Here is a 26,663-nt window from a genome sequence, read left to right as displayed (position 1 = left end):
ACTGGTCAACTCAACACTAAATTCTTATTAATATTGTCTGTTTTGGATTGAGCCGCAGGTATTTATTTTTGGATATTCTCTCAAAAGGCTTCGTATTAATGAAGTTCACTTTTGACCTATAAGGTGTGTAATTTTACTCTAGTATAAAATTATCCGTTTTGGATGAGCTCGTACGGATTTATTTTTGAATATTTTTTAAAATACCTCGTACTAGTGGAATTCACTTGTACTTATAAGATGTGTAATTTTCTTCGCAACTTTTAACGTGGGACTTGGGTTTGCACTCCAATACCAAATGATCAATTTTCAGGTCATTTTTTTAAATTTGATTCGAGCATTTTTTTTTTTATTATTATTATTTTTAAAAAGTAACAATTGAGCAATTATTTTAGTATAGAACACACAGGAATATTAAAATGTTATATAATAATAGTAAGAAACTAAAACAATACTAATGCATAATAAGAGGTCCAAAACTAATGTAAGAAGAGAGTCCAGTCCAATAATTTGGCCCAATAAGTTGTTTACAATTTTTCAGGCTTATTTCCTTTAATAAACAATTTTGAATTTTTAAAAGCCCATCTTATCACATTTAAAATCTTCTCTTCCAATCTAACTTTTCAAAATTTGGATGCATTTCAAGGCCTATGGATTCAAAATTACATTTTCTTAAATCTAAAACAGTCCCTGAATGGATTCTAAATGCATTTAACAAAAGTGTCTTTTATTTTTGGGGTATTTTTATTTTTTTATAATCATTTATCATAAAATATAAAAAATAAAAAACACCACAAATCTTCCTTCCCAAGTAGTAGAATTTACAAATTTCATATAAGTGTGTGAACCCGTAGCCTCATGGTCACGAGTCCAACCCCTACATCTTCCTAAGAGACTTATTATTATTATTATTATTATTATTATTATTGTTAAAAGGGTTATTTGTGCGCCGGCCCAAAATTAATTAAATTAACGTACGTAGTTGCTTGTCTGTCTGTTCCCTCAAAATATGCAAAAACAATTAGGATTAGGCACCAGACATAGTCCAAGATTTTGTAACCTTCCGTATCCATTACTTTAATACATAAATATATGTTTATATAAAATTGCTCAGTTAAATGACAAATTAATGTCACATTAATAATAATAATAATAATAATAATAATAATAATAATAATAATAATAACAATAATAATAAATCAAATAAATAAAAATACAAGTAATAAGCAAACCCTAAATTTGGACTAATAAATAGACGTGTATTGGACTTTGATATCAAATTAAATATTGATAATGTATAAATTATAGAGGCATGCCAAGAATATCATTCCATTTTTTGTATTTGTCACGGGCTGCGATTAGGGAAAATTCAAAATAAATTAAATTAAAACTACATTTATAATTTGGAAACACGAGAGGAAATTATATTATTACTACAAACCCAACATTATTGTCACAAAAACACACATCGATGAGACCACTGTGGTTTTGTCTTCTCATGCAATTTAATTACTTAATTGTTGAGAAAATGGTTAGGTGATTGATTGAATTAATATAATTAATTAAATTAAACACACCACGTTCCTTGTTAAATCTCTTATTAGCATAGCTTTGGCTCCACTTAAATATATTCATCCTAGTCATCATTTCCATCTTTTCATTATCTTTATTTAATCATGATCATTATATATAAATTAATTAACTTGTCAATTTTAGGACATTACACGTTCACCTAGCTACTTACCTATACTTAATCTATAAATATTCTATTTCACTAATCGCCATACACATTCCATATATTGTAATTAATTATGTTATTACAATTATTTAGAAGATTGAAAGTTTTTTAGAATTATTTAGGAAAAGAAAGACGTTGTTGATGCTGTTTTCAATCAACAATAAAAAGTAAAATCCAAAATAAATTTGAATTTGATTGCAATAATATCTGGAATCAAAGATTTCTAAATATCATATGAAATGTAAGAAAATTAAAAGCAAACTGATACTAAAAATAAAATAAAAGATGATCTCCAAAGCAAATTTTCACTGAAATTGATGCTGATTGAAGATGTCTTCTGTCGGATGCGAATTGCTTGTTATATGTTCTCTAAATTAGTTATCGGATCGTGTGCGCAGTCGGTTGTAACTGACGGAAAACCCCTTCGTGGTTGCAACCGCCTGAAGAACCGTCTTCGGTCATGTTTCGTGCTATCAACCGACCAGCCGACCTCTACCAAGCGACTGATCAACCGACCAATCAAGCGACTGACCAACCAACCAATCACGCTACTAACCGACTGACCAACCGACCAATCAAGCAACTGATCAATTGACCAATTACGCTACTGACCAACCGACCAATCAAGCGACTGATCGACCTATCGATCAACCGACCTGTTTCTTCAATGGGTGTCGGAAAGCCTACTTTCTTTTTTAGTTTATCTGTGGGCCAAAACATTAGAACCCAGTTATAGGCCCAATAAAAAACCTAAAATATTTTAATATATAATAGATGTAATTTGAGATTGTATTGGGTAAAAAAAAATTATATTAAACTAATGATTTATAAAAATAAAAAGATTATGTGTGGGACTAAAGATATATATATTTGAATGCAAGTGGTTTGGAGTAAATATAATTAATAATCGAAAGTATGTTAAAATGAAATGTTGTTAATGGGAGATGAAAATTACATTTGAACTACCTGTGATAAATTAAGTCATAGCCACTTGTAATTATGGAAGTGGTGTATAATAATCACATATCATAATCAATATATAAAATAATAATAAAAATCCTTAATTGAGAAGGTGCATTGCTTTAAGACACATTATTTCAACGTGTAATTATTTTCTCATTAATTACCTAAATGTGACTTTTTTAACCTTTCTGTTTTTATTTATTTTGTTTTTTAGTTTTTAATCTATCCTCAATACTAATCAGCCAAAGCAAGTGGCCAATTTTTTTCTGAAACTATTTTATTTCATATTATAAATATTATTGAATCAATCCAAGGTCTGTCGATTTTATGAAACAATCCAAATTATATTGCAAATCATGAAATTGTGAAAGAAAAGTTGTCTTTTCTTTTTTTCTTTAGAGTTTGATTTATTTGTTTAAATAATAATCTGAATGTGATATTTTATGAGAGAGAATAATATATTTTCAATTTTAGAGAAAATTGCAATAGTTGCATAATAAAACTAAACTAAAAAAGAATACACTTATAAATTTCACTTGTATTTTATATGTACTTTTATACACATATTTATATATATTTTTGTGTGTGTATTTGTGGTCAAAATAATGTCAAATATTTTTTTTAAGTGAAATAAATATTAAAGTATAGAAAAATAAAAGTTTATATGTGAACAGACCCAAAGTTTAAACTTCATAACCTGTGCTTATTATATTTATTGATCATTTCTTTTCTTTTTCCTTTTTTTGTATTTTATATTACCTTATGTTTGTATAGTAAAAAGATAATTTTTTTTCCTGTAAACACTTCAAAAGAAAATAATAATTTGAAATTGATTTAAAATGAAGTGTTTTTTTTAAAAAAAAAAAAATTAAAATAGTATTTTGATATAATATTTTTTGAACAAAAAAATAATATATTTTTATTAAAAATTGTTCAAAGTAAATAGTATTGATTTCAATTTAAAACCACAAAAGAACTAATAAATTGTTGTTATCTCTATAAGATATCATCTTAAATAGTATTTTAATATGATATTTTATAAGAGAAATAATTTATTTTTATTGTAAACTACTATCAAATATGTGGTAAATTTTTTTATCTGAAATATAAAAAAAAAAAATCATTGTTTTCAAATTTGTTAGGAAAGTAGAGACATTGGTGATTTTGAAATGATATAAATATTTAAATTCAATTGAACGTTTGGTATCATATAAATATTTGATGCAATAGTTTAATTATAAAAAAAATAACAATATATATTTGATGTGATAATTTTAAAAATAAAATTGAGAGTTAATTAATAATGTTGGAACTTCTTAAATCCTCACAACAAATAATGTTTACATAAAATCATCTCCTCATATATATAATAATTTTTTATTTTTTATGTGTGCCCTCAAATACATTAATTTAAAATTAATAAAATTTTACTCAATAAATAAAAGTCAGAATAGTTTGTTTACATGATAAATTATATTAAAATTTTTCCAAATAGGTAATATGTAAAATAAAATAAAATAACTAAAAACAGATACACACGAGGACATTGTACATGACACAATCCAAATGCAATAATATATGAAAATTGAGCAATCAACTAACTACTTGTTTAGAAACAGACATTCTATGATTGCACATGTACTATTTGACTTCTGCAACTTAACCTTTTATTTAATTTTATTTTATTTCATTCATAAAAAGTGAGAAGAATACATTTTCTTTCTGGAAATTTCAAATATTCATTGTAGATTTACATGAAATTTAAATAAGAAATTAAAATGATAACTGAATTAAACAATCCAGTATGTATTTACTTGTAATTAATTAAAAGGGCTGTATGTCTTAAATTTTATTTATAGTGACATGATTAAATTGTTTTCATGCACATTATGAAACATCTTACAAATGAATTATAAGTATAAATTCTCTTTATTAATTTAATTTGTGCCTAGCCTAGTTACATAAAAATACACATATATATATTGATTGAATGTGGCCGTTGTAAATAATATTTAAATTTTCAATACATGCATGTTACAAAATTTTAAAAATATACACATAATGTAGAGTCAACAGAAGAATCTAGGATAAATTGTTCCAAGATAATTAAGACTATAGAAAAAATTTCAATGGATGACTATGTTCTATGTACATATATGTAGCCAATGCAAGATTGTAATCAATAATCATTAGAATATTTATATATGTTAGAAATAGAATATTTCGTGAGGTTTTCGGTCCAAGAAAAACAAAATTAAGATTAAAAAAAAAAAATCGATATTATGTAATTAGTAAGTTGTTATAACAATGTCTAGTTATGTTGTTTAAAGAAACTGCCTAAAAAAATTTTGATATTTGAACTCATAATTTTACAAATATAAATTCATCGTACGCTACCCATCTTACGGGATATTATTATTATTTGGTCATGGCCTATAAATCATGTTAATTGGGTTTTATAGTAAGAAACATATAAAAAAAATGAAGGACTTACCGTAATATGGATACAATAGTTGAGACGAAAGAAATAATTTTTAATATAATTTATTAATTATATTTTTTTTGTTGGCGCAGCCTTTTTCCTTTTTTTTTTTATTTTTTTAATTAAAAGAAAAACAAAAAGTTTGTAACTATGCCAACTGAAAGGTGACTGTAATTAACACCAACCTTTATTGCAAAAATTGTCAAAAGCGTTACATCAGCTATCAATACAAATTGAAAAATAAAATCATTTTTATAACTGACTCTAGTGATAATAATAATAATACACATAATATATGCAATAAATTAAGGTTAATTAGTAAAAGCTAATTGTATTTGTATGATGACATGGCATCGCATCAGTTAATATTGATGTGATTGTCGACTTCCAATCCATGTAAATTAAATAAACTCACTCCACAAAATAATTACAAAAAAGTATTTGCAAATTTCACATATATCATACATATATATATATATACACACAAAATTTATCCCTTGTTCAGATCTTGTACATCAAACAGTACCATTTCTAATTCATCAGAAAATTATTGCATACATACGTATACCTACAGACAGACAGACTGATATATATATAGATATAGATATAGATATAGTTAATGAATAGTTGAGTTCATCAGCCAAGGAAATTGATGAACGTGGCCATTGGAACCAGACACAGCCCTCTCTTCCTCAGGTTGACGTATTCATCAATATTATTATTATTATTATTATTATTTTTGTTTTCAGACGTCGTCTTCTCGTTTTTCTCGTCTGCCCCAACTTCCGACATATTGCCCTGATGATCGTGAAATTCAATTGCAAGATTCTTGATTAAAAATCATTCCGATCGGTCGAGTGGAATTCTAATTTGATCGGATCAATATATGTTTTTGATAAATTACCTGATGAAAATTCCCAGCAGCAGTAATATGATGAATATTATGGTTGTCGTTGTCGTTGTCGTGATGAAATAATCTCCTGTAGCTGTAGTTGACCTCCGACGGCCTGGAACTATTGTTATCGCTAACCTGTTCGTTCAATCAACCAAATTAAACTACTTTTTCAGACATCATCCATCCATATCCCCTCATCGTCCATGTCTGTATATGTGAATTATAATTGAATCGAATTGAATATAAATGAATACGATTATGATCAATGACCTTAGGGCTGTTGACAGGAGAGCTGGCAGTATCCTCCAACTCCAAATCATGGTCTCGATCGTTGCAAGAATAATATTTCCTGTTGGTGGTTTTCCTCTTGAAGTTCAATCTCCTCATCTCACTGAGGCTGCTGTCCATCCCATTCCACGCTGCGTCCGACATCAGAGATGGGCTGCTGCTGACGAAGCTCCGGCCACCGCCGCCGCCGGAGCTGGAGAAGTCCTCCAGGTAAGCAGTCCACCCACTCTCCTCCTCCTCCTCCTCCGGAAGATCAGATTTGATAAAGTTCTTGTGGGCATAGGAATTAGCCATGGGATTGTTTTCCAATATGCAAGAAAGGAAGAAAAAGTGGGTTTGATTGTCAAGAAGGAGATGGGTTTTGGTTTTGGTGAGGGGCTGATTCTTAATTGAGGCCCTTTTAGGTGTATGTATATATATATATAGATATAGATATAGATATAGATATGTATGTATGTATGTATGTATAATCTTCTTTGTTGGGGGCATCAAAGGGGGTGAAATTTTTCTTGAGGAAATAAGGGTGCCCACAATGTGGAATCTTGGGGGTGGGCCATTAGGCAGTTAAGATCAGTTGAGAGATGATAACAAATTCAATTTCATACTATTTTATTTATTTATTTTAATTTTTACAAATAAATTGAGGAACACAAAAACAATAGAAAATATTTTTTTCTTGTGGTTGACCGTACAGTAAATAAGTAGAGGACATCTACTACTTACTACTAATTTCGTGGCTGCGCTTTCCCTTAGTGGCACACACAAACCCACACGTGTGTGTGTGTGTGTATGATGTTGCAAATTATACAAGAGAGAAGTCCCAACTCTCAAGACATATTTAGGCATGGAAACCTTCAACATATTTATATGCCTTTTTGGACTACTTAGTATTCTCATCCACATTGGCAAGCAATAACATCAACATGCCATGCATCTCTTCCAAATGTTTATTGTTACTTTAATCATTTTCCCACAAAATTGAAGAAATTAACAAAGAAAGAAATAAAAGTCTGCTTCTTGAAGTCATTTTTTTATTAGATATTGGACTATAGGTAGGATTGAAACCCCTCAATAAAATCAAACAAAATCAATGACTTTTGTGCAATCTCTTCTTGTTTTTAATATTAAAAGATTATTGATTGAACAATGTTGATATAAAATTATTATAATAATCTACATGTAGGAACAATGAAGGTGACTCACTAACATCCCCATCCCCAACTCAAAATATTTATTTTTTAGTTTTTTATCATGGCATTCCATACTTCCTTCCTAGACCTAAAAATCAGGGAATTTGCAAGTAGTTCTCTTTTTTAGGATTGAATGAACTTTCATGTGATCATGAAGCCCATTAATGTTATTTGGTACATGGCAAGAAATGGGAAATAAATAAACAAATGTTGGGGAAGGAAAAGAAAAGGAAAAGGGATTTTTATTGAAACATAAATAGGAGAATTTCAAGAGGCAGCAATGATCTCTACAAGCACTGCATAAATTCCTCTGCTTTACACTCTTCTGCAAAACTAAAATTACACAAAAGAAAAACAACACAAATTCAGTGGACACCATGAAGCTAAATCAATGTCCAGTGACTGGTTGACTGTGATTGTCCTAAAAGAAAATTGAAGTTAGAAATCGATGATGGGCTCGCCAACGGTGAGGTTGCGCTTCAAGTTCCAGTGCAGATTGAAGAGCTCTGCTGTGATGAACTTGAATATCTTGTTCACATTTATATTGTATGTTGCACTTGAAAAGAATAATGTGGCCTTGAGTGCCTTGGCATATGATCTTGCCTATATATATAAACATATATATATATATATTTCAGACAAGAAGAAACTTGAGTTAATTAGCTAGCTTGTGTCGCCCCTGAATCCACAAATTAGGTAATTGATTATACATTACCTGCTTGGAAATTGCCCACTGCAGATCTATTGGTAATTTGACAAACTCGTCAAATTTGGTTCCAATTAATACTGGGATCGCAGCCTACAGTTGCCCAATTAGGAGACTTCAGATTCAAGTATGTTGCAAGGAAGATAGATACATATATACATATATATATGTATTACCTGGTTCCATTTTCTGACTTCTTGATACCATTTGATCACACTGCAGTTACAGAGAGTCCAGGAGATGGATTCTTGTTAATTTGAAGATAGATTCTCATGAGATATGTATGTATGTATCTTATTTGTACCTGTTTAACGTGCGTCGACTTGTAAGATCAAACATGAAGAGTATAGCCACAGAATCTTTGCAGGCTGTTTGAATGTGGGCAAGTGATGAATGATCACCTGTATACAAACATATATACATACATATAAATCATTGAAACTGCTCAAACATTTGTGCATATAAAAGGAAAAGAGAAGGACCTTCCACTTCCCAAACACTGTAAGAAATTCTTGCTCCTTTGACATCTAATGTTTTAGCCACCACCTGGTTTATTCCTGTCACTGCAACTTGCTTCCGCTTCTGCTTCTGCCCTTGCTCTTCTCCTACAAATGTTGTCTGCAGTTATGGGAAATCAACAAACCTAATTAATTAATTAATTATTTCATGGAAGAAGAAGAGTGATGAAGCTGCAGCACTGACCAAGAAACTTGTTTTCCCAGCGTGGGAATCGCCGAACAAAGTAATCTTCAAAGAGACTAAATCTGAAGGGTCCCTGCCGTGATCAACGACCGCCGCAGCAGTACTTTTCGCCGGCGGATGTGGGGGAGGGGGAGACGAGAAGGCACCGGCGGCTCGATAATGGCGGCACTTGACGGAGGATTTGAGCATCCAACAAGCATGGAATCGCTTCCAGAAGGAACGGAGACATCGGCGAAGGGTGGAGATCCGCCAGAGGACTGACTTCTTTAGGCTCAACTGAAGCTTCGTCGTCGTCGTCGTCTTCGTCTTCGTGGGGAGCTGCTGCTCACGATGATGCATCATAATGCGATCAATCAGTCAATCAATCAATCAAACAATCAATTAATTAACCTAATTGGCAATGGCGTCCCACTTGCAGGAGGAATAAGAAGAATACGAACAGAAATGGGAAATGGGGGATGGATTTGAAGAGGGAGGGGGATCCAATCCTTCAAATCCAATCCTCTGGAATGGAGATCTGTTGTTGTTCTTGCGTTGGTGGAATTATTGGTTGTTTCTTTATGGGGTTATTGTGTTTGTGGGCGTCGTTTCGACACAGTAGCGGGTGGGTACCGATGCTTGTGGGGACTGGACAATGGTTGACCGAGTTTTGGGCGGGCAGTTTGTTTTGGTTGTTGCCTTCCTTCATACTTACATACATACATACATATTTAATTTGCAATTCATCTCCTTAATTACTTATTGGTCCCTTCTGTTCTGTTCTATTCTATTTTACTTTACATTTTGTAGAAGATAGGGTAAAATAGATAACGGGCCATACATTACATTTGATATATTCAAATCGGCCCAAATTGTGAAGGGCTGGGCCTGGCAGGCAAATGACAATCATTTGTTTTTCGCTTCTCGAAGGACAAAGTAAAAAAAAAAAAGTCACAATTACATCTGTAAAATGAAAGAAACATGCGTGAAAACTAGACTTTTTTTTTTTTAAGGTTATTTTACTGAAAAATTACTTCTTGTTTGCGAAGGAAAGGGAAAATTAAAAGACATTTGATGGCATGTAATTTGGCTTCAAATTGATCATCTTTTTCCACCGCCGCCGCCGCTGCCGCCGCCAACTCCAACTCCGTGGCCAGCGCCGCCGCCAACTCCTATCCCGACCCCAATGCCGATGCCAACTCCCAACCCTCCACCACCTCCCACGCCGTGCCCACCGCCAAGACCTCCGCCGGCTCCGCCACCAAGACCCCCACCAGCTCCACCGCCGAGTCCTCCACCAGCACCGCCGCCAACTCCTCCACCAAATCCACCCCCACGACCACCACCTCCACCGCCTCCGCCGCCGCCCCCACCGCCGGCTCCTCCACCAACACCTACACCTCCTCCGGCTCCAAAGCCTCCTCCATGACCTCCACCGCCACCTACTCCTCCGCCACCCCCAAATCCACCTCCTCCGCCAACACCTCCCCCAGCACCACCGCCGACTCCTCCACCGGCTCCAAATCCTCCACCACTACCTCCTCCCGCTCCTCCTCCACCACCACCTCCTCCTCCCCCTCCACCACCAGCACCACCGCCAGCCCCTCCCCCAACTCCTCCTCCAGCTCCAAACCCCCCACCATGGCCTCCACCAAGCCCCCCTCCTCCTCCACCGCCAAAACCGCCACCTCCTCCAACACCTCCTCCCGCACCTCCACCAACTCCTCCGCCAGCCCCGAATCCTCCGCCGTGACCCCCACCCGCTCCTCCGCCACCACCTAAACCTCCACCTCCACCCACACCACCTCCCGCACCTCCCCCGCCTCCCAATCCACCACCACCTCCGAGTCCTCCTCCGCCTCCCAAACCACCACCTCCCCCAAGTCCTCCTCCGCCTCCCAAACCACCACCACCTCCAAGCCCTCCGCCGCCTCCCAAACCCCCACCACCTCCAAGTCCTCCGCCTCTTCCATAGCCCGGCCCTCGACCAAAGCGGCCCGGGCCGCGGCCCCATCCGCCCGGGCCGCGCCCAAACCTGCCCCCATAGCAGCCTCGGCGTGAATACCTACAGTCGTCATCCCTCCAGTAATCCTTTTCAACTTTCCCATCACCATTACCAACACACTCTAAACTCAGATTCAGCAGCACCACCCCCATCAAAACCAGCACACACACCCATTTCTGGAACACCCTCATTGTTCTAATTACTTAATTCCTCCTCGATGATCGATCGATTCGATCGATCTATGGACCTCTCTCTCTAGATCTCTCTCTCTCTATCAACTTCACTCAGTGACTCAGTGGGATGAATGCAAAACCCCTCTCAAACCCCATCCATATATATACACGGAAACAAAAACAACTGGCCAATAATGCCGCATGGGACATCTTCTTAATTCTTCTTTCTTCTTCAGTGTATAGTATAGTATAGTACAGTATAGAGAGTTGTTGTCTGCCCCACCCCACCCCACCCCAACCCAACCCCCAGGACAGCCATAAATGTGTTGCATGGTTATGTTTATGCAAAGCGTTAATTGGAGCAGATGGGGAATTCGCGGGAGCATTTAATTCCACTCTAAGTATGAAGAAGATTCAAAAGTCAATATAATATTATAATATAGTATATACATACATATTTATCTCCCATATAAAGTGATCGGCGGTGATCCACCAGTCCCCCCCCCCCCTCTCTCTCTCTCTCTCTCTCTCTCTCTCTAATTGGCCATTTCACATTTGCGTTTCCCATGGTGGACTTTTTCTCCTCTGCATCTAATTGAGTATAAGATAGGGCGGGTGGGGTTGACATATTTTTCAAGAACTAATTCAATGCGTTGACTAATATATATATATATATATATCTATATAATGGATTGAAAGTATGTGTATGTAGGTGATGATAGATATATGAACATTATAAATTCATTATTGGATTGGATACAAGCGGCGGTTCCATCCGACTAGTAATTAATCACGGCAACGGATTTTAATTCAAGTTTAACAAGTTTAGTAGTAACATACAGACAGACATACATGAATTCATTCTGAGTAGTGATAACATAACTACGTGCATTGCTGCATGCACGCATGAGGGTTACACGTACAGCTTCTTATAGTTTTACCTAGTGGTAAATACGTTTTATTTTTCAATGTAAATTACTAGTTTTTCCAGAGGCCAGAGATCTACACTACACATATATAATTTAATTTGAAGTATTTTATATATTAATGAGGAGGATGGGGATTGGTTGATATTTAATTTGAAGGGAAAGGAAGACTGGGTCTGATGTGTACCATTAATGTGGCAGTTGCATTGATCGGGTTCAACTTTAATGCGCCGTGTCCCTCTCCATAACTCAACTCCAACTCCAATTCAAACTCGATCGACCATCTTAATAATAATAATAATAATAATAATATAACGTATACATTATGATTGATTTCACATGCATTTAAATTTATTTACAGGGTGGCGGAGCTTCCGAGAACGTTCCGAAACTTTTATTGGTTTGATTTGTCACATTTAGAAAAACCAGTTTAGTTACTCAAATTATATCCTAATACTTGCATATGAAAATGGTTATATAAAATGACTATTTCACCCCTTCTACTAAATTACTTGAATCTTTACATCAGTTAATTTGTCAATTTACTCCCACGTTGTCAGTTATAGTGACGATATTGGGTATGGTTGAGGTTTGTGTTTTTTCAATTCCATTAGTAATTTGTAGTGATTTAGTTGTAGAAAATATATTGATATGGATATCATTTTGTAGATCGTAAAATTTACTTTAATACAATAATTTAATTATAATATTTTAAATCTATGATATATTAAAAAAATACATTTGAAACTAACGTAAGAATTTTTTAATTTGGTGGGCACGCAAAACAAAAAAAATTGCGGCCGACCGGACGGCTATTGAATACATATATTTACCAAGAGACCGTCTGACAGTCATTATACCAAGAGACCGTCTGACAGTCCGTATGCCAGCCGACTGTACGGTTCTCCTCCTTCTCATCAAAAGAATTTTTTTTAAAAATTGGTTCGTTGCACAGATATAAAAAAAAATATATATATTTATATAATTGATTATATTTCTTTCTCTCCTCTTTCTAGACCAAACTATTCATTGGTCACCAAACGACCAAACTATGTTCCTCCCACTTGATCTTCGCAGCAACCGACCTGCTTATCCGACCGTGAACCTTCCCGACCTGTCTATCCGCCTGCGGACCAACCGACCTGGCTATCCGCCTGCGGACCAACCGACCTATCTATCCGACCGCGGACCTCCCGACCTGCCTATCCGACCGCGGGCTTCCCGACCTGCATATCCGACCGCGGACCATCCGACGCCGAACCCAACCGCACACCAACCGACGTGCTTAACTGACTGCAGACCATCCAACCTGCTCATTCGACCTCCCTTCTTCTGACCGACCTCTTTATTTTGACCCTGCTACCATTATCCTTATTATTATAGAGAAATATCTTCGAATTTGATAGATGAGTACCTGAAATTAGAGATCTCTAAACACTGTAGAATATATAAAATAAAATAAAAATAAAGATTGGAAAATAAAGTGGTGATCCCCAAAAGAAATTCTCTTGAATTTTTTGTCGATTGAAGATGCTTTTTTAGGTCAAAAACATACCTTTAAATAACTCCTTAAAAAAGAGGTTTGAACCACCATTTGGTCGGTTACAACAACTGCTGTCAACCGTCCACCAAGTTCTCCTCCGTTGACACGTGTTGCAACTTCCTTCAACCGTTCGCCGGTTGCAACTTTCTCCAACCGACTGTGGTCCCGACCACAGAACAACCGACTGTGGTCCCGACCACGGACCAACCGACCTCGGTCCCGCTGCAGACCAACCAACTGTGGTCCCGACCACAGAGCAACCGATTGTGCTCCCGACCTCGAACCAACCGACCTCGGTCCTGACTGCAGACCAACCGACCTCGGTCCCGACCACAGAGCAACCGACTATGGTCCTGACCACAGAGCAACCGACTATGGTCTCGACCATAGAGCAACCGACCGGCTCTATTTGTCTTATCTCCTTGGATGGACAGACTGTCCTCTTGACAGACCTCCGCGTCTGTCCATACTTCTTCCTTGCCCGACCTTCCTCTTGACAGGCCGTCTGTCCATACTTCTTTCTTGTCCGACCTTCCTTTTGACGGACCTCCGCGTCTGTCCATACTTCTTCCTTGCCTGACCTTCCTCTTGACAGACCGTCTGTCCATACTTCTTCCTTGCCGACCTTCCTCTTGACAGACCTCCGCGTCTGTCCATACTTTTTCCTTGCCCAACAATAATATTTGCCTATATTATCTGTTAGTTATTTATATATCATTTGGTACCACTTCAGGGATTCAATTTAGCTATTGGACGATTCTCCAACCAATTCAGTATATATATAAGTTTGTAAGAATTACTTATTTAATAAAATATTCTACCCTAATAAAAATTTGCGCGGCTTAGCCGTGCTCACACGAGTACTAGTGTGTGTATATATATGGTTGAAAAAATATTTAAGAACCTTATTCAGCAAGCTTTATCTACAAATATTTAGCAACTGACTGACCAATAATTTAATTAATTTCCTCAAACAAATGGGTCAACTTGCAAAATAGGCAGTTGTTAGGTTACAGTATGCACTTTTAATTTGCCGTGTGAACAAACCCTATTCAATATAAACGACAATACATAGTTACATTAATAATTTGTTAATTTGTTTGCGGATTTGCAATCCAAACGTTAATTACTTACTCCCTCCGTCCCAAACACTGTGCAACATTTGTGTTTGATACGAAAATTTAGGTGGAGAATATTAAATACGGTAATTAGAGATAATTTGGATATTAAGTTATGTGATTTGAGAGAGAAATAATTATTTATTTTTCTGTCATGAGATAAAGTAACGTATATATTAATATATGTATATAAATATTATTAATTATTTCTAAATTTGAAAATATTACAGTGAATTTGAAACAAATAAAAAATAAAATGTTGTAGAGTGTTTCGGACGGAGAGAGTAACTTTTTTCTAGCTAAAAGCATATATCAAATTCAATTTTTTTTTAGAAACCTCACAAGTTGACCTAGTAATGTGTCTGAAAATGTTATAGAATAAAATTAAAATAATTAGAGTGTGTTTGTTGGTGGATTTTAGTTTTCTTGTTTGAGCAGTAAAATGTTAAAATTTAAATAATTGTTTGATGTGATATAAATAAAATGTTAAAATTTAAATAATTGTTTGATGTGATATAAATAGAAGTTGATGTAATAACTTTAAAATAGCTTTGCAGTATAATATAAAAAATAATAATAATAATTGTTTGATACAATGCTTTTTAAGAAAAAAAAAAATTGCGGCAATCAAACTCACAAAATGACACAACCTTGTGTTTTTACCCAAAACAAGACGTGACTAGACATATATAAATCCACATTGTTTCTAACTCCCACATCGACTGATTACTTCAGCTCAAAACTATAAAATTCCATTCATACCAAACAATGTATTCTTTGTTATCTTCAACACATAACTAACATCGTTTGTCACATCAAATAATAATAATAATAATAACAGCAACAACAACATCGTGTGAACGTCTCCTTCAAAATCAAATTGAAATCAAATCCTTTTATTACAATCTTTCATAAAAATTTCACTCAATGGACAATGCTCAAACAATATTAGTAGTGTAGTGTAACACAGTTATGTTGCTCTGAATAACAGCATAATGAAGAGCATGATCGTAGTAAATAGTCTCCAATGTAGCATAGCCACGGGCCAGCCGGAACTTCCCGGTGCCACCCACCACCGCCACCTCCCTCACCCGATCGAACTGCGCGCTCGTGCCTTGCACTTCTAATGTGCTACCCTTATACTCGTCGTTGGTGAACACGATCGATATCAAGACATGCGTGTTCGACCCATCCAACGCCGAAGTCACATAGAGCCCTTGGGCTCGGGCCACTTGGGCCGATCTTTCGTCGAATCCTTCGGTTATTGGATCATCCGTGCAGAACATGGCTCCAAATTTGGTGAAGCGTAGGAGCTCGTCGGATTGGGCGTTGATCTCGAGGACCGTCGGATTTGGGCCGCCGGAATAATCTTGGAAGTAGAGTGTCATGGTGGTTTCTTTGAGCTGCCCATTTAGCTCTGCTGAATTTGTGTAGGTTAGTATTAGCAATGGAAATATAAGGATCAAGAAAGATGAAGGGGTTGGATTCTTGGATATCATAATTTTTGTAAATGTTAATAGTTGAAGAATGGAGTAGAAATTTAAGTAAGTTTTTGGGTGCACTTGAGCTATATGTATGTATGAATTTGATGGGGTGAATGTATTTATAAACTTAAGTGATGTAGGTCATGACAGATTCTGCAGATTGGTGTATAATATATTATTGTAGCATTTCTTGTAGAATTAGTGTGGTTTAATTTGTCTGCATCCATGGCTGACTTATTGATGATGGATGTGCCAATATACAGAATCTGGTAAGGAAGAAAGATAATTTATGAAATAAATAATTTTGTACGTAAATATTAAAAAAACAAAAAGGGTGTGTTTGTTTTGAGAGGGAATACAGTTTATATATAAAACAATCTTCTAACTCAGAGCTAAATATGTGATCATCAATTCTTTAATTTCAAACTCTCTCTCTGTAATCATTCTGCTTAAAAATAAATAAATTAGGCATCGAACCAAACTACTTTTTATTTAAAACATCTTATCATAACACACCAAAATACTCATAAACATAAGTACACACATGGACACAATGAGGGTGTGTTTCTCTTAATTCTATTATTTAAGAAAAAAAAAAAAAAGGTTTGAGTGAAGAAGACATAATACAGCATCAGAAAAATATGAACAACTATCACGTAGAAAAAGCTACAGCTCCCCTAAACGAGATGTACCTTGTTCTACAGCAGATCTGTAAACCAAACGAGGTATGAAACCTGTGGGACTTGACCATAAAAATGTCCCACAACTCTGAATGACACTGAATTCACATTATACGTCAAGAAATAAACATATGAATATGATCAGTGTTGTAAAACCACACAGGTCCTTAATCGTTATCGTGGGTTTCTGAAGAGGCGGGGACAGAAAGTTCTGTTTCCAGCATGAAAGAAAGATCATGCATCTGCGAAATCAGTGTCTTGACATCGTCATCTTTCACTGGTTTTACAACTATGTCTTCAGTTTTTGAAGGTTGTCCCGAAGCATCAGGGAGGATGATGGTACTAACATCCGACCTGACAAAAATACTGGCAGAGGTTAAGTAAATAGAACAAACATGAGTACACTAGTGTTGGAATAAGAAGGCATATGGATAGAGAGGGTAAAACATTGATTGCTAAATAGAGTATATTAGAGAAAAAGAAGAGCTAAACCAGCTATTCCTCATTTCAGAAAATAAAGTCGATGTTTTGTTTGTACTGCAACCAAGTCCAACAGGGGCATAACTCACAAAAACTAGAGTGAAGTTTCACATCTATCTTTCAAATAACTCACTTAACCTTACATAAGTGCGGAGTTTTCTGTTTTATAAGAAATCCAAAAGATAAAAGGATTATGGCACATAAATTGTATGTTTGCAGGCTACCTCAACAAGTCTAGTCATTATTCAGAAAGTTTAGTTGAACTCTGGTGCTTTTTTTTTTACATCAGGAAAGGAGTATTATTTAGAAAATTGCAATGCTATCTCTCGAGCACAGGTTTAGGTTTGGCCTCAATGGGAAAAGAAAATGGAGCACCTAACAATCAATTCAATAGAAGCCCAAAGAGGTGAATAGGGTCGCAAAAATAATGAGAGATGTGGAAAAAGCAGGTCCGATTAAACCTATTCCTAATCCTAAATGGAATGGAACGATGTAGGGATCCATATGTAAACAAGGAAATTAAAAGTTGTCCCTTCTTTAGCTATATCACCTGTGCAAATTAATACAGGACATGGGCTCCAAAGATCTTATTGTCTATAACACTCATTTCAGCATATAGACCTAGGTAGTTCAACCCTGACATCATGAATCCTCCAGACAGGTTGGCCTGAGTAAAAACAATAGGGCCTACTGGCCAGGAAAGATGCATAGTACATAAATCTTTGTATATTATGGCTTAAAGAAAGAACTCCAAGAGTGGAAGTTAATAAAACAACAAGGACACTACTATGGAAACTTTGTAGATATAATACTGTGAAAAGGAAGAAGCTGGCTGGAAAAAAGTATATATAAGCCATGCTACACTTTAGATAGATACAGAATCTGATACAATTAAAAAGGTGTTTGGCAGAATGGAACTTGTTGGTAACTCAATTTCAAAACCGTGAATGAGGCAGATCTACTGAAAACTAATTGCAGATTAATCAGATACCTTATCGATAACAAACAGTCATTATTTTGGTAGCAACTGCCCAAACCCTAGGTCATTCCAATTAACTAAAACATAAATAGTAGTAAAAGAGTCAATCATATCTCCAAACATTAAAATGAAAGATATATCAGAAGGTGTTGAGTGATGAGCTAAATTCAAAAACCTCATCAGCACAGATCACATTGATATTTATACACAAATTTACCAACCCCAATTACCCATTTACCTTAAATGAAAAAGACTTTTGAAAGTACCAGTATGAAAGTAGCAGCAATCATAAGGAAATGAGTACAAAGAAATTAGCAACTCGTCCTCGGCGTTCTTTATGTGAGAAAAAGTGTCATAATAAGGTAGAACAGAAAATTGTTGAGCACTTCACACAGGAAGGTTTACCTCCCATCATAACAAGTCATACAGATGGGATACTCAATATCAATAAGAATGCCAAAGATGGCACATATACTTTGCAAGTAAAAGCTGGGAGAAAATAAAAATGAGCAAGTATATCCGATCAGCGGAAGAGCACACACCTGATTGAAGCAGGATTTTCCGATATGATCTCGTTGACTTCAAGGAGAGAATTATTGTTGCTATTTGAGGCAGAAAAGAGGTCTGGCTGTGAAAAGCTACCAAAATCTCCGTCGTCAAACTTACTGTCAAAGTTGAATAAATCTATCTCTGGAGTATCTTTTTCTGAAGTAGAATATTGATATTCAGGTGCAATTTGGGATGGGCCTTGGAAACTGGAAAAACCAGCAAAATCGTTCCATTCTTCAGATGAGTTCAAATCTATTGTCTCGTCTCCAAATGATTCGAAATTAATTGTTTTGTGATCCTCATTTGAGGCTTTATTAAGTGAAATGTCTGCATAGTTGGGCTGCAACTGAAAATCTTGCAGCAAATCAGCACTTGTAGAAAGATCCCTTGAAGTTTCAAATGCAAGAACATCATGACCCCCGTCCTTAGTGCTCACAGAGGCATCAAACCCATCAACTGAATGGGACTTAATGGAGCTAAGATTATTCCATAGGTCATTGGATACTGGAAAAGCAACTGGATTTTCTTTTGGTTTCCCATCATCAAACTCTTTTCCAGGACCAAAGACAGAATCAATTTGAGCACCGAGATCAATCTCCGGACCTATTGAATAGTCCATTGGTTTGGAAACCTGGAAATTATTTTCAGAATCAGCTGAGAAATCTGCAAAATTCCCAGCAGACTTATAATTGCCCTCTTGATTTTGAGAACCAGCAAACTGGAAATCGGCCTTCCATTCGGAAAAATCATCATTGGTATCGTCTTGGGGAGAGCTGTCCAGTGGTTCAAATGACTGAACATTTTGAAATAAATTCGGCTGTTCATAAGTTTCAACAGTCTCCTTGTCTGCAGTGCCAATCTTGTTTTCCTTAAGTGGCTGCTCAGTGGAAGGATCAAAGGTAACATCTCTGTTCAACTTAGGAAAAAACTTACCTGGATCCACTCCATTTAAATTAGTGAATCTACTCTCTTTTGAAAGGTTGTCTGAAATGTTAGTCTCTCCATTCCCTGTCTCAGCAGGCCAGTGAATCTTAAAATCCAAAAAATCTGATAAGGGTGTTAAACCTTTAGTAGAACTCACGCCTCGTTCCCATTCACTCTTTTCCGCTGGATCCACCATTTCCTGAAAGGTGGAGATATTATTATGATTGCAATTTATGATGTATAAAAACAGAAAAGCACTCACATGTTATCATTCCTTTTCCAATAAAATGAAGCTTATTAGAAAACCTCGCAGTAGAAAAACTTTAACAAAAATACAATAGAGGGTTTCCTAATTTGAGTTTCCAGTACAGAATCCACACATAGCTTCCCAGAGTGACAACAGTGAACAAAAAAAGTTCATGATATACTACCTAACCCATAAAAACATATTCACATAGGCAGAGACTATGCAAACAGCACGCAAAAGAATGACAATTTTACACTCACTTCAATTTATCCTGACATTTCAAATGCCATAATTAACAGAAGAATTTGTATCCAACCTAAGTGATTGAAGTATTTGGGGGTTGAATATTATAATTTTCATCTCCCATTATAAGATCCTGCTTATTATCCTTTAGAACCACCAATGCCCACATAACATTGGCTACTCTTACTTGCCTTCCATCTAACCAACCACTTTCCTCCCCATTGCCAGCATCTTCTTCCTGTTATTCACCAGACCTCCTACAGCAATCAAAATTTAACTGCCTTTAAAGTGACTACTCAAAAGAAAACAGCTCAAACGATCTACTGCATGCAGTAATAACCAATCAACATTCTCACTGTATTAAGATATCAACAAGCAAACTGTTAGGATTTGTTACTTTTTTTACTAATATCGAATCAATCCAAGGTAATAGCAACAAAATCCCCCTCCATTGCCTCACACAATTAACAGAAGTTCCAAGCATCCATTCAACAAAACAATAAACGCACAATGTAGAGTAAATCAAATTCAAAAGGATCCACTTAAAGCATACCGATCCATCGAGACGGAGAGCGCGAAGCAACCACTTATACCCAACGCTGGAAGTAAAAGAGATGGGCTCAGGGAGAGCATCGTAATTAGGGCGCCGACCACAGTACAAGCAGATAATAGACTCTGCTCCTCTAGGGAGCCTCCCTTTACAGTTGTCGCAGCAGAGATGCGGCGGCAAATCGGAGGAAACTATTTCGGAGGAGAGAGATGGCAACTCAGGCAGGGTCACGTCCGACGGGTCGTAATCCGATAAATTTGCCGCCGCCCGAGTGGAGATCTGAACCTGGCGAATCAGTTCGCGCGGGATTCCCGACATTTTCCTCTTTCATCAACTTTCCCTTCTTCGCACTGCCCTTCCTTCTCTTCCGAGCTTCTGTAAAAGTTAGCTGTATAAATTCTGTTTGCATTTCAACCACTTAGGTATTAAAAATATCATATTGACCCCAACAAAGTTTTAAGAAGAGATATACTGTTGGGCCTTTGGATCTTTCAAATGGAGAACTGTTTGGGCCCATTTATTTTTGTAAGCCCAAATTAAGCCTTCATACGGAAAATCTCTACCATATTCGTCATCGTCAGTTTGAACTGAATTTTGTGGATAAACCTCTGGACACAAGGGTTTAAGGGCTGGTTCGTTCGAGACCATCTCAACACTAGAACCAGAAGAGTAAGCAATTCTTTCTTCTCCTGATGTTAGGGTTCATTTTGCTAATGATTTATATGTTTTTACTGTAGTTCTGTTTGTCCTTTTTCTGCGTTATGGAACCGGAATTTTCTTATGGAGTAGAATTCATTGTTTGCTCGGAATCACTGTGGAAATCGAAGAAATGCGAATCAATTTAGATATTTTGGTTAGGTTTCAGGATCTACGTTGGAATTTTTCGAGTGTATTTTGCAATCGGTATTAATAACGCTATTGCTTTACTGTTTGCGATTTCCGCACTTATCTTTATTAGTGTGAATGTGTGATTGTTCTTCGTGTATGTGAATACTAATTTGTTGCTGCTTCTTTATTGAGTTGTCTCTGTGTTGCTTGTGCTGTGGATGTTACGAAGTTACTGTGGTCTACTGCTTGTGCTGGTTTTTCGGAAACTTGATTAGAGAATTTACAGTTACTTTTGGTTGGTTGGATCCAAATTCACGTGCCTCTATGAATTCATTTCTATTGCCTGTTTCTTCATGGACATGAACAGGGTGCTGTCTGTTGCGATTAAACTCAGTCACATGCAAAAAAAAGAATGTTTTTAAGGCATTTTTACACACTCCTTGCCTTGAGATGATTTGAAATATCATCTTTAGTTCTTGTTTTACTGCCAGTCTGTATTTTTCTAACAGAATGAATCTGTTGCTTTGTGCTTGAATGCAGCAATTGCAATCCACTTACAGATATCTTCCTGTAGTTTATTGCCATCACATTGGTGAAGTAGCTATGGCTATGACTGCAGCAAATGCAGTTATGCCCACAATGCTAACCTTCTCTGCTGATAAAAGCCGTAGACAACGCACAGGACTTGCTGCCACTACACAGAAGCACGTATGTATACGCCCCGTGAGTGTGCAAAAATCGCTGGAGGAGCTCTACAATGTGAAGGTTGAAAGGAGAGCATCAAAGGAACGCCTGGCAAAGCTCGGTGTCTCACGATGGTCTGTCTGGAAAACAGGAAAGTGCAAGCTTCCATGGGATTGGCAAGCGGATCAACTGGTTTACATCGAAGAAGGGGAAGTGAGAGTGGTGCCGGAAGGGAGTGAGCGCTATATGAGATTCGTGGCTGGAGACCTTGTTCGCTACCCTAAATGGTTTGAAGCCGATCTTTTCTTCAATGATTTCTACCAAGAGCGATACAGCTTTAGAGCATATGGCGATGATTACTAGCCGGACAGAAGCTGTGTTGTTTGCATCAATGTTGTTGTAGTTGGCAAAAGAAGTCTTAAGATAGTGATCAAGACACATTTGCTGTCCCACCATGTTAATGTCATTTATCTTAGGTCTTACCTGCGAGTCTTTCTGAAAAAATTGTCTAAACCTCGTCCAATGAATGCAATGGAGTCACCATGTTCGAACATGTACAATGTCTGTTCAACATAACCAAAATGAGACAATAGTCTTGCAAATTTACCGCTGTACATCCAGCAAATGGGATGCTAATTCTCATCTCTTTCGCCGCTTTTGTCCCACCTAACCAACAGTATCAAATCAAACACAAACAATGTTACAAAAGCCTGATTCAAAATTTATTTTATATATTCAGACATAAATTTGTTAAAACGACATCTTGTAGAAAGAAATTTTCACTTTGCCTTATCATATAAATTTTACAAGTTTATTTGTTAGATACTAAGAATATATATTCAAAGTTTGTACTATACTTATTTTTTATACTATCACATCAACAACTATTTTTATCTAAAAATAAATTTATGAAAAACACTCAAAATAAAAAGCTCTATTTTCTTAAAACATTATAAATAAAATTGATAACTTTGCTCTAAATCAAGCTGATTTTGTACATAGCATGCTACAATAATGTAGTTATCTTTAATGTATCCAAGTTGAAAAGTTCATCCACATCTTTTATAAATTTGTGGATTTAATTTACTACTTTGAAAGATAAAATATATTTTATGCACAAGGTTCTTTTTCAAAGTCTGTATATTTTGATTTATTATTTTAAAAACTAAACTATTAGTATGTTGTAATAATTTGTATATATACATATATATTTTATGCAATTCTTCCACATCTTTTCATAAAGTTTGTAGAGTTTGTTTTATATTTTGAAAATACCATAATCTTTTAGATCATTCTAAATAAATTTGGGAACTTTCTACTAAAAGATATACAATCACAAATGTTTTGTACCTATCATACCCCTATTATGTATATATAGATTCTATTATGCAGCAACAATATCATAAAACCATTTAAAAAATTATTCTTTAATACAAATAAAATAGAATAGACTATCAAGAAATAAAAATATCATTTACCTTGGCCTCGGAATCAAGTGATACTCCAGATGAGTTCAAAGATCGTTTTCCATCATCATCGTCCGAAGAACAAGAACAATCTGGGCAAACGAACCGATCTAATTTTTTTGCATCTTCAATAGTCATACCCATACAGGAAGGATGAAACCTTCAACAATGCATCACAATAATAACAATATTAGGGAAAAAAATAGCAAAAATTCAGTTCAAACTTTCAGAAGATCAATGTAGTTCTTAAAATAAGTTGTAGCTATGAAACACAAAAACACATGTAGCCATACTAACCAGTCTTTGCATTGGTCGCACTGCACCATGAGATTGTCGGGGTTATAAGGCATCTCACACTTGCAATAACTTCGAAGGCACAAGAAGAATTATTAATTAGATTAACACAATTCACTCTCTAAATTTTTTGTATCAATCAATTGATATTAAAATTTTAAGAAGAGAGACTCACACAGCAACACGGTCAGGATTGAAGCTCCCATTAGCAGCCTTGTATTCAAACCTACAAAAGTAATCATCAGCACCAACATTTTCAAGCTTTGTGTAGTTTTTAAAACTGTGAACAGTGCATTTGTCTTCAATGGTGTGAGCACTTTGCATGTCATAGTGGTCCGACAAGAAAAGCTCTTTGGCACCATGGAATGGCTTCCGTCCACCAATTGATTCCTCAGGGCGGTAATACCACCGTACCCGCACTTTCACATTATTTCTATGATCGGCTTCAATTTTTTCAACTCTCGCCACATATGGAGGCTTGTTTGAATCATATGGCCTCATCAAAACACAATCTCCAGCTAAAGAAAAGTCCACCGATTAGTGTAATTTACAAGAAAATATATATATAAAAATAAAAATAAAAAAATAAAAAAAACACAAACTTATGAAATAAAGACAAAATGATCAGAATGTATATACAAGTTGTGTATGTGTAACTGTCATTATAGAGAGAATCAATATAATTACACCACTAATTATGGACCAATTAGAAAAATAATTTTAAGAAAACAATTATACCAGTCAATTTCTTCTTCTACATTGAGCCTAAATACCCATACAAATACATGTTTACATATAACCAATTAACCAACCAAGCACAACAATGTACTTTGAATTGTAAGTGATTACTGACATAGATACATAAAGTAAAGAAGACTATCACTTTAGACACTAAAAAGAATATTTCCAGCAAAAAGAAATAAGTATCATATTAAACCATGATCAACACCAAACTCTTTAATTTGTTTTAAAAATGTTGACAGTCTCCAACATATACAGCATAAAAAATGGAGACTATAGATTATAACGAACTTCAAAAATCATCCTCTCTGGGCTACCATAAACAAGTAAAGCAGTTTCGCAATGGAACTTTCAGCGACGAATCCAAAAACAAAATAAAAAATTTCAGCAATAAACATTCGGGTGAGAAATCCAAAAACAAACCAAACAAAATAAAAAAGTGATAGTAAAAGGACAATACGTCTGACAATCTTGTTGGCCCCTCCGATAACAAAAGAGTTGAGGTCCTTCTTCCCCGGTTTCGTTTTCGCCATGGATTTCGCTTTGCTTTCCGCCTTCGGGACAATTGTAATAGCTGTATTTGCTGCTGAATTTCTAGGGCATGCTTCAAAACCCTAATTGCCGGCCGGTACAAAAAATTTGGGGCTAAAAATTTGTGTCATAAAACAAGGAAGATTAGCTCAGTCGGCTGCCATCATTCCCAACGCATGCGTTTTATATCTTGTGTGTATTTTTTCCTTTGTTTTTTGCATTAATGTAATTAAATTATTTTTTATTTATATAACATTAAATTTTCAATTTTCAATTAATGGATCTATTTTAATTGAAATTATTCTTTTATAATTTTATTTATTTTATTCAAAATATTTTTTATTATAATAAAATTAATTATATATTAATATTAAAATATTTTATATTTTTATATAAACTATACATATTTTACAGCATAAAATTAATTTTTATATATAAAAAATATCAAAATTATCTTATACCATAAAATATTCACTGTGTCTATAAAAATTATCATTACAGAAATATATGAGAACATCTTTGTGCACAGAAACATTATATTTTTAATAAAAATAATGGAAAGTGAATAATATTGTTACAAAATATAAAAAAAAAAATTTCAAATTCTAAGAGTGTCTTTCGTTCTAAGTTGAATTTAAATTTTTATTTAAGTAATACTCTATCTCTTTTGATACAATAGTTATATTTATCATTTTTGTCTGTACTAAAACAATAGTCTTATTTTTATAAATAATCATATCATTATAAAACTACCCTTACTTTTTCATTATTATTAGACAATTGCAGCTACTTTTTACATTAATACACTCGCAAGGGCAAAAGAGTTTTTTCATCCGTACTTTTTACCCACTGTCAATATAATATCAATATCAAACACAACTCATACTATAAATACTGATAGAGTAGTAGTACTTTGTATGAAGTTTATGAGAAGAAAAGATAGTATATTTTTAATTATGTCATTTTTTTTATTCGTCAATTAAATTTATTCATAATCTATTTATAGGAAATAATTTATTTATTCCTAATTTTATCACCAATCATTTATCACTTAATAAATTTTCTATAACACTCATTTTTTATTAAAGTCTTTTTTTGGATCTAGTGGACAATATAACATAAAGAGCCCAATAGAGGAAATATTATGTGTGTAATTGTTTGGTAAAATAGTTTTAAATGATATTTTTTATATGAAATATAAAAAATTTGGTAAATAATATAAAAATAATAAATGTATTATATATTAATTTTTTATTAAAAGAACACAACATTGAATTT

General features: G+C 34.9%; 7 protein-coding genes across 10 annotated transcripts; 1 reads left to right on the top strand and 6 right to left on the bottom strand.

Annotated features, from left to right (window-relative positions):
* Positions 1-5,560: 5,560 nt before the first annotated feature.
* On the bottom strand, positions 5,561-7,104 carry LOC127240546 (vascular-related unknown protein 1-like). Its single transcript, XM_051259270.1, has 3 exons — positions 6,346-7,104; positions 6,085-6,210; positions 5,561-5,978 (listed from the first exon to the last, which is right to left on the bottom strand). The coding sequence occupies exons 1-3, from the start codon at positions 6,850-6,852 to the stop codon at positions 5,817-5,819; spliced, it is 795 nt and encodes a 264-aa protein (XP_051115227.1). The 5' UTR covers positions 6,853-7,104; the 3' UTR covers positions 5,561-5,816.
* Positions 7,105-7,776: 672 nt separating this feature from the next.
* LOC127240677 (septum-promoting GTP-binding protein 1-like) lies at positions 7,777-9,632 on the bottom strand. Its single transcript, XM_051259477.1, has 6 exons — positions 8,962-9,632; positions 8,742-8,877; positions 8,564-8,660; positions 8,436-8,475; positions 8,269-8,352; positions 7,777-8,156 (listed from the first exon to the last, which is right to left on the bottom strand). Exons 1-6 carry the CDS (start codon positions 9,301-9,303, stop codon positions 7,992-7,994), a joined length of 864 nt encoding a protein of 287 aa, XP_051115434.1. The 5' UTR covers positions 9,304-9,632; the 3' UTR covers positions 7,777-7,991.
* Positions 9,633-10,041: 409 nt separating this feature from the next.
* LOC127240475 (glycine-rich cell wall structural protein 1-like) lies at positions 10,042-11,136 on the bottom strand. Its single transcript, XM_051259182.1, has one exon. The coding sequence runs from the start codon at positions 11,134-11,136 to the stop codon at positions 10,042-10,044; it is 1,095 nt and encodes a 364-aa protein (XP_051115139.1).
* Positions 11,137-15,564: 4,428 nt separating this feature from the next.
* LOC127240641 (dirigent protein 22-like) lies at positions 15,565-16,978 on the bottom strand (the record flags this gene model as incomplete). Its single annotated transcript, XM_051259436.1, has 2 exons — positions 15,565-16,125; positions 16,882-16,978. Coding segments are annotated over 2 exons (579 nt in total), but the record flags the coding sequence as incomplete, so codon positions are not given.
* LOC127240639 (uncharacterized) lies at positions 16,661-21,234 on the bottom strand. 4 transcript variants are annotated; one of them, XM_051259434.1, is made up of 4 exons: positions 20,845-20,989; positions 20,365-20,548; positions 18,871-20,000; positions 16,661-17,235 (listed from the first exon to the last, which is right to left on the bottom strand). In XM_051259434.1, the coding sequence occupies exons 3-4, from the start codon at positions 19,995-19,997 to the stop codon at positions 17,037-17,039; spliced, it is 1,326 nt and encodes a 441-aa protein (XP_051115391.1). In that variant the 5' UTR covers positions 19,998-20,000; positions 20,365-20,548; positions 20,845-20,989; the 3' UTR covers positions 16,661-17,036. The 4 variants fall into 4 exon arrangements, with proteins under 4 accessions (XP_051115391.1, XP_051115392.1, XP_051115389.1 ...); XM_051259435.1 differs by having other exon boundaries at positions 20,483-20,548; XM_051259432.1 differs by lacking the exon at positions 20,365-20,548 and having other exon boundaries at positions 20,845-21,234.
* Positions 21,235-21,404: 170 nt separating this feature from the next.
* LOC127240700 (uncharacterized) lies at positions 21,405-22,835 on the top strand. The gene is made up of 2 exons (XM_051259510.1): positions 21,405-21,510; positions 22,210-22,835. Exon 2 carries the CDS (start codon positions 22,273-22,275, stop codon positions 22,714-22,716), a length of 444 nt encoding a protein of 147 aa, XP_051115467.1. The 5' UTR covers positions 21,405-21,510; positions 22,210-22,272; the 3' UTR covers positions 22,717-22,835.
* Positions 22,836-22,870: 35 nt separating this feature from the next.
* Positions 22,871-25,551, bottom strand: LOC127240699 (chromatin remodeling protein EBS-like). The gene is made up of 5 exons (XM_051259509.1): positions 25,315-25,551; positions 24,289-24,631; positions 24,117-24,185; positions 23,832-23,979; positions 22,871-23,019 (listed from the first exon to the last, which is right to left on the bottom strand). The coding sequence occupies exons 1-5, from the start codon at positions 25,385-25,387 to the stop codon at positions 22,993-22,995; spliced, it is 660 nt and encodes a 219-aa protein (XP_051115466.1). The 5' UTR covers positions 25,388-25,551; the 3' UTR covers positions 22,871-22,992.
* Between the last annotated feature and the right edge of the window lie 1,112 nt (positions 25,552-26,663).

This window comes from Andrographis paniculata, unplaced genomic scaffold, assembly GCF_009805555.1.
Source record: "Andrographis paniculata isolate CXL003 unplaced genomic scaffold, ASM980555v1 Contig79END, whole genome shotgun sequence".
NCBI classification, from domain to species: domain Eukaryota; kingdom Viridiplantae; phylum Streptophyta; class Magnoliopsida; order Lamiales; family Acanthaceae; genus Andrographis; species Andrographis paniculata.
Note: the sequence above shows the minus strand (reverse complement) of the source record. Positions and strands in the feature narration are given on the sequence as shown.

Bases quoted from the DNA above. Each gene is read 5' to 3' on its own strand.
- LOC127240639 (XM_051259432.1), bottom strand. From the start codon at position 21,159: ATGTCGGGAATCCCGCGCGAACTGATTCGCCAGGTTCAGATCTCCACT. The intron at 20,001-20,844 runs GTATGCTTTAAG...TCCACCTTTCAG, and splicing joins CTCTCCGTCTCGATGGATCG to GAAATGGTGGATCCAGCGGA. The intron at 17,236-18,870 runs GTGTGTGCTCTT...AACCTCTGCCAG, and splicing joins GAAAATCCTGCTTCAATCAG to TATTTTTGTCAGGTCGGATG.
- LOC127240700 (XM_051259510.1), top strand. From the start codon at position 22,273: ATGGCTATGACTGCAGCAAATGCAGTTATGCCCACAATGCTAACCTTC.
- LOC127240546 (XM_051259270.1), bottom strand. From the start codon at position 6,852: ATGCCCCCAACAAAGAAGATTATACATACATACATACATACATATCTA. The intron at 6,211-6,345 runs GTCATTGATCAT...TTGAACGAACAG, and splicing joins CTCCTGTCAACAGCCCTAAG to GTTAGCGATAACAATAGTTC. The intron at 5,979-6,084 runs GTAATTTATCAA...CACGATCATCAG, and splicing joins CTGCTGGGAATTTTCATCAG to GGCAATATGTCGGAAGTTGG.
- LOC127240699 (XM_051259509.1), bottom strand. From the start codon at position 25,387: ATGGCGAAAACGAAACCGGGGAAGAAGGACCTCAACTCTTTTGTTATC. The intron at 24,186-24,288 runs GTGAGTCTCTCT...GTGCCTTCGAAG, and splicing joins AATCCTGACCGTGTTGCTGT to TTATTGCAAGTGTGAGATGC. The intron at 23,020-23,831 runs GTAAATGATATT...ACTGTTGGTTAG, and splicing joins CACTTGATTCCGAGGCCAAG to GTGGGACAAAAGCGGCGAAA.
- LOC127240677 (XM_051259477.1), bottom strand. From the start codon at position 9,303: ATGATGCATCATCGTGAGCAGCAGCTCCCCACGAAGACGAAGACGACG. The intron at 8,878-8,961 runs GTCAGTGCTGCA...CCATAACTGCAG, and splicing joins CTGGGAAAACAAGTTTCTTG to ACAACATTTGTAGGAGAAGA. The intron at 8,661-8,741 runs GTCCTTCTCTTT...GTTTGTATACAG, and splicing joins CAGTGTTTGGGAAGTGGAAG to GTGATCATTCATCACTTGCC.
- LOC127240475 (XM_051259182.1), bottom strand. From the start codon at position 11,136: ATGAGGGTGTTCCAGAAATGGGTGTGTGTGCTGGTTTTGATGGGGGTG.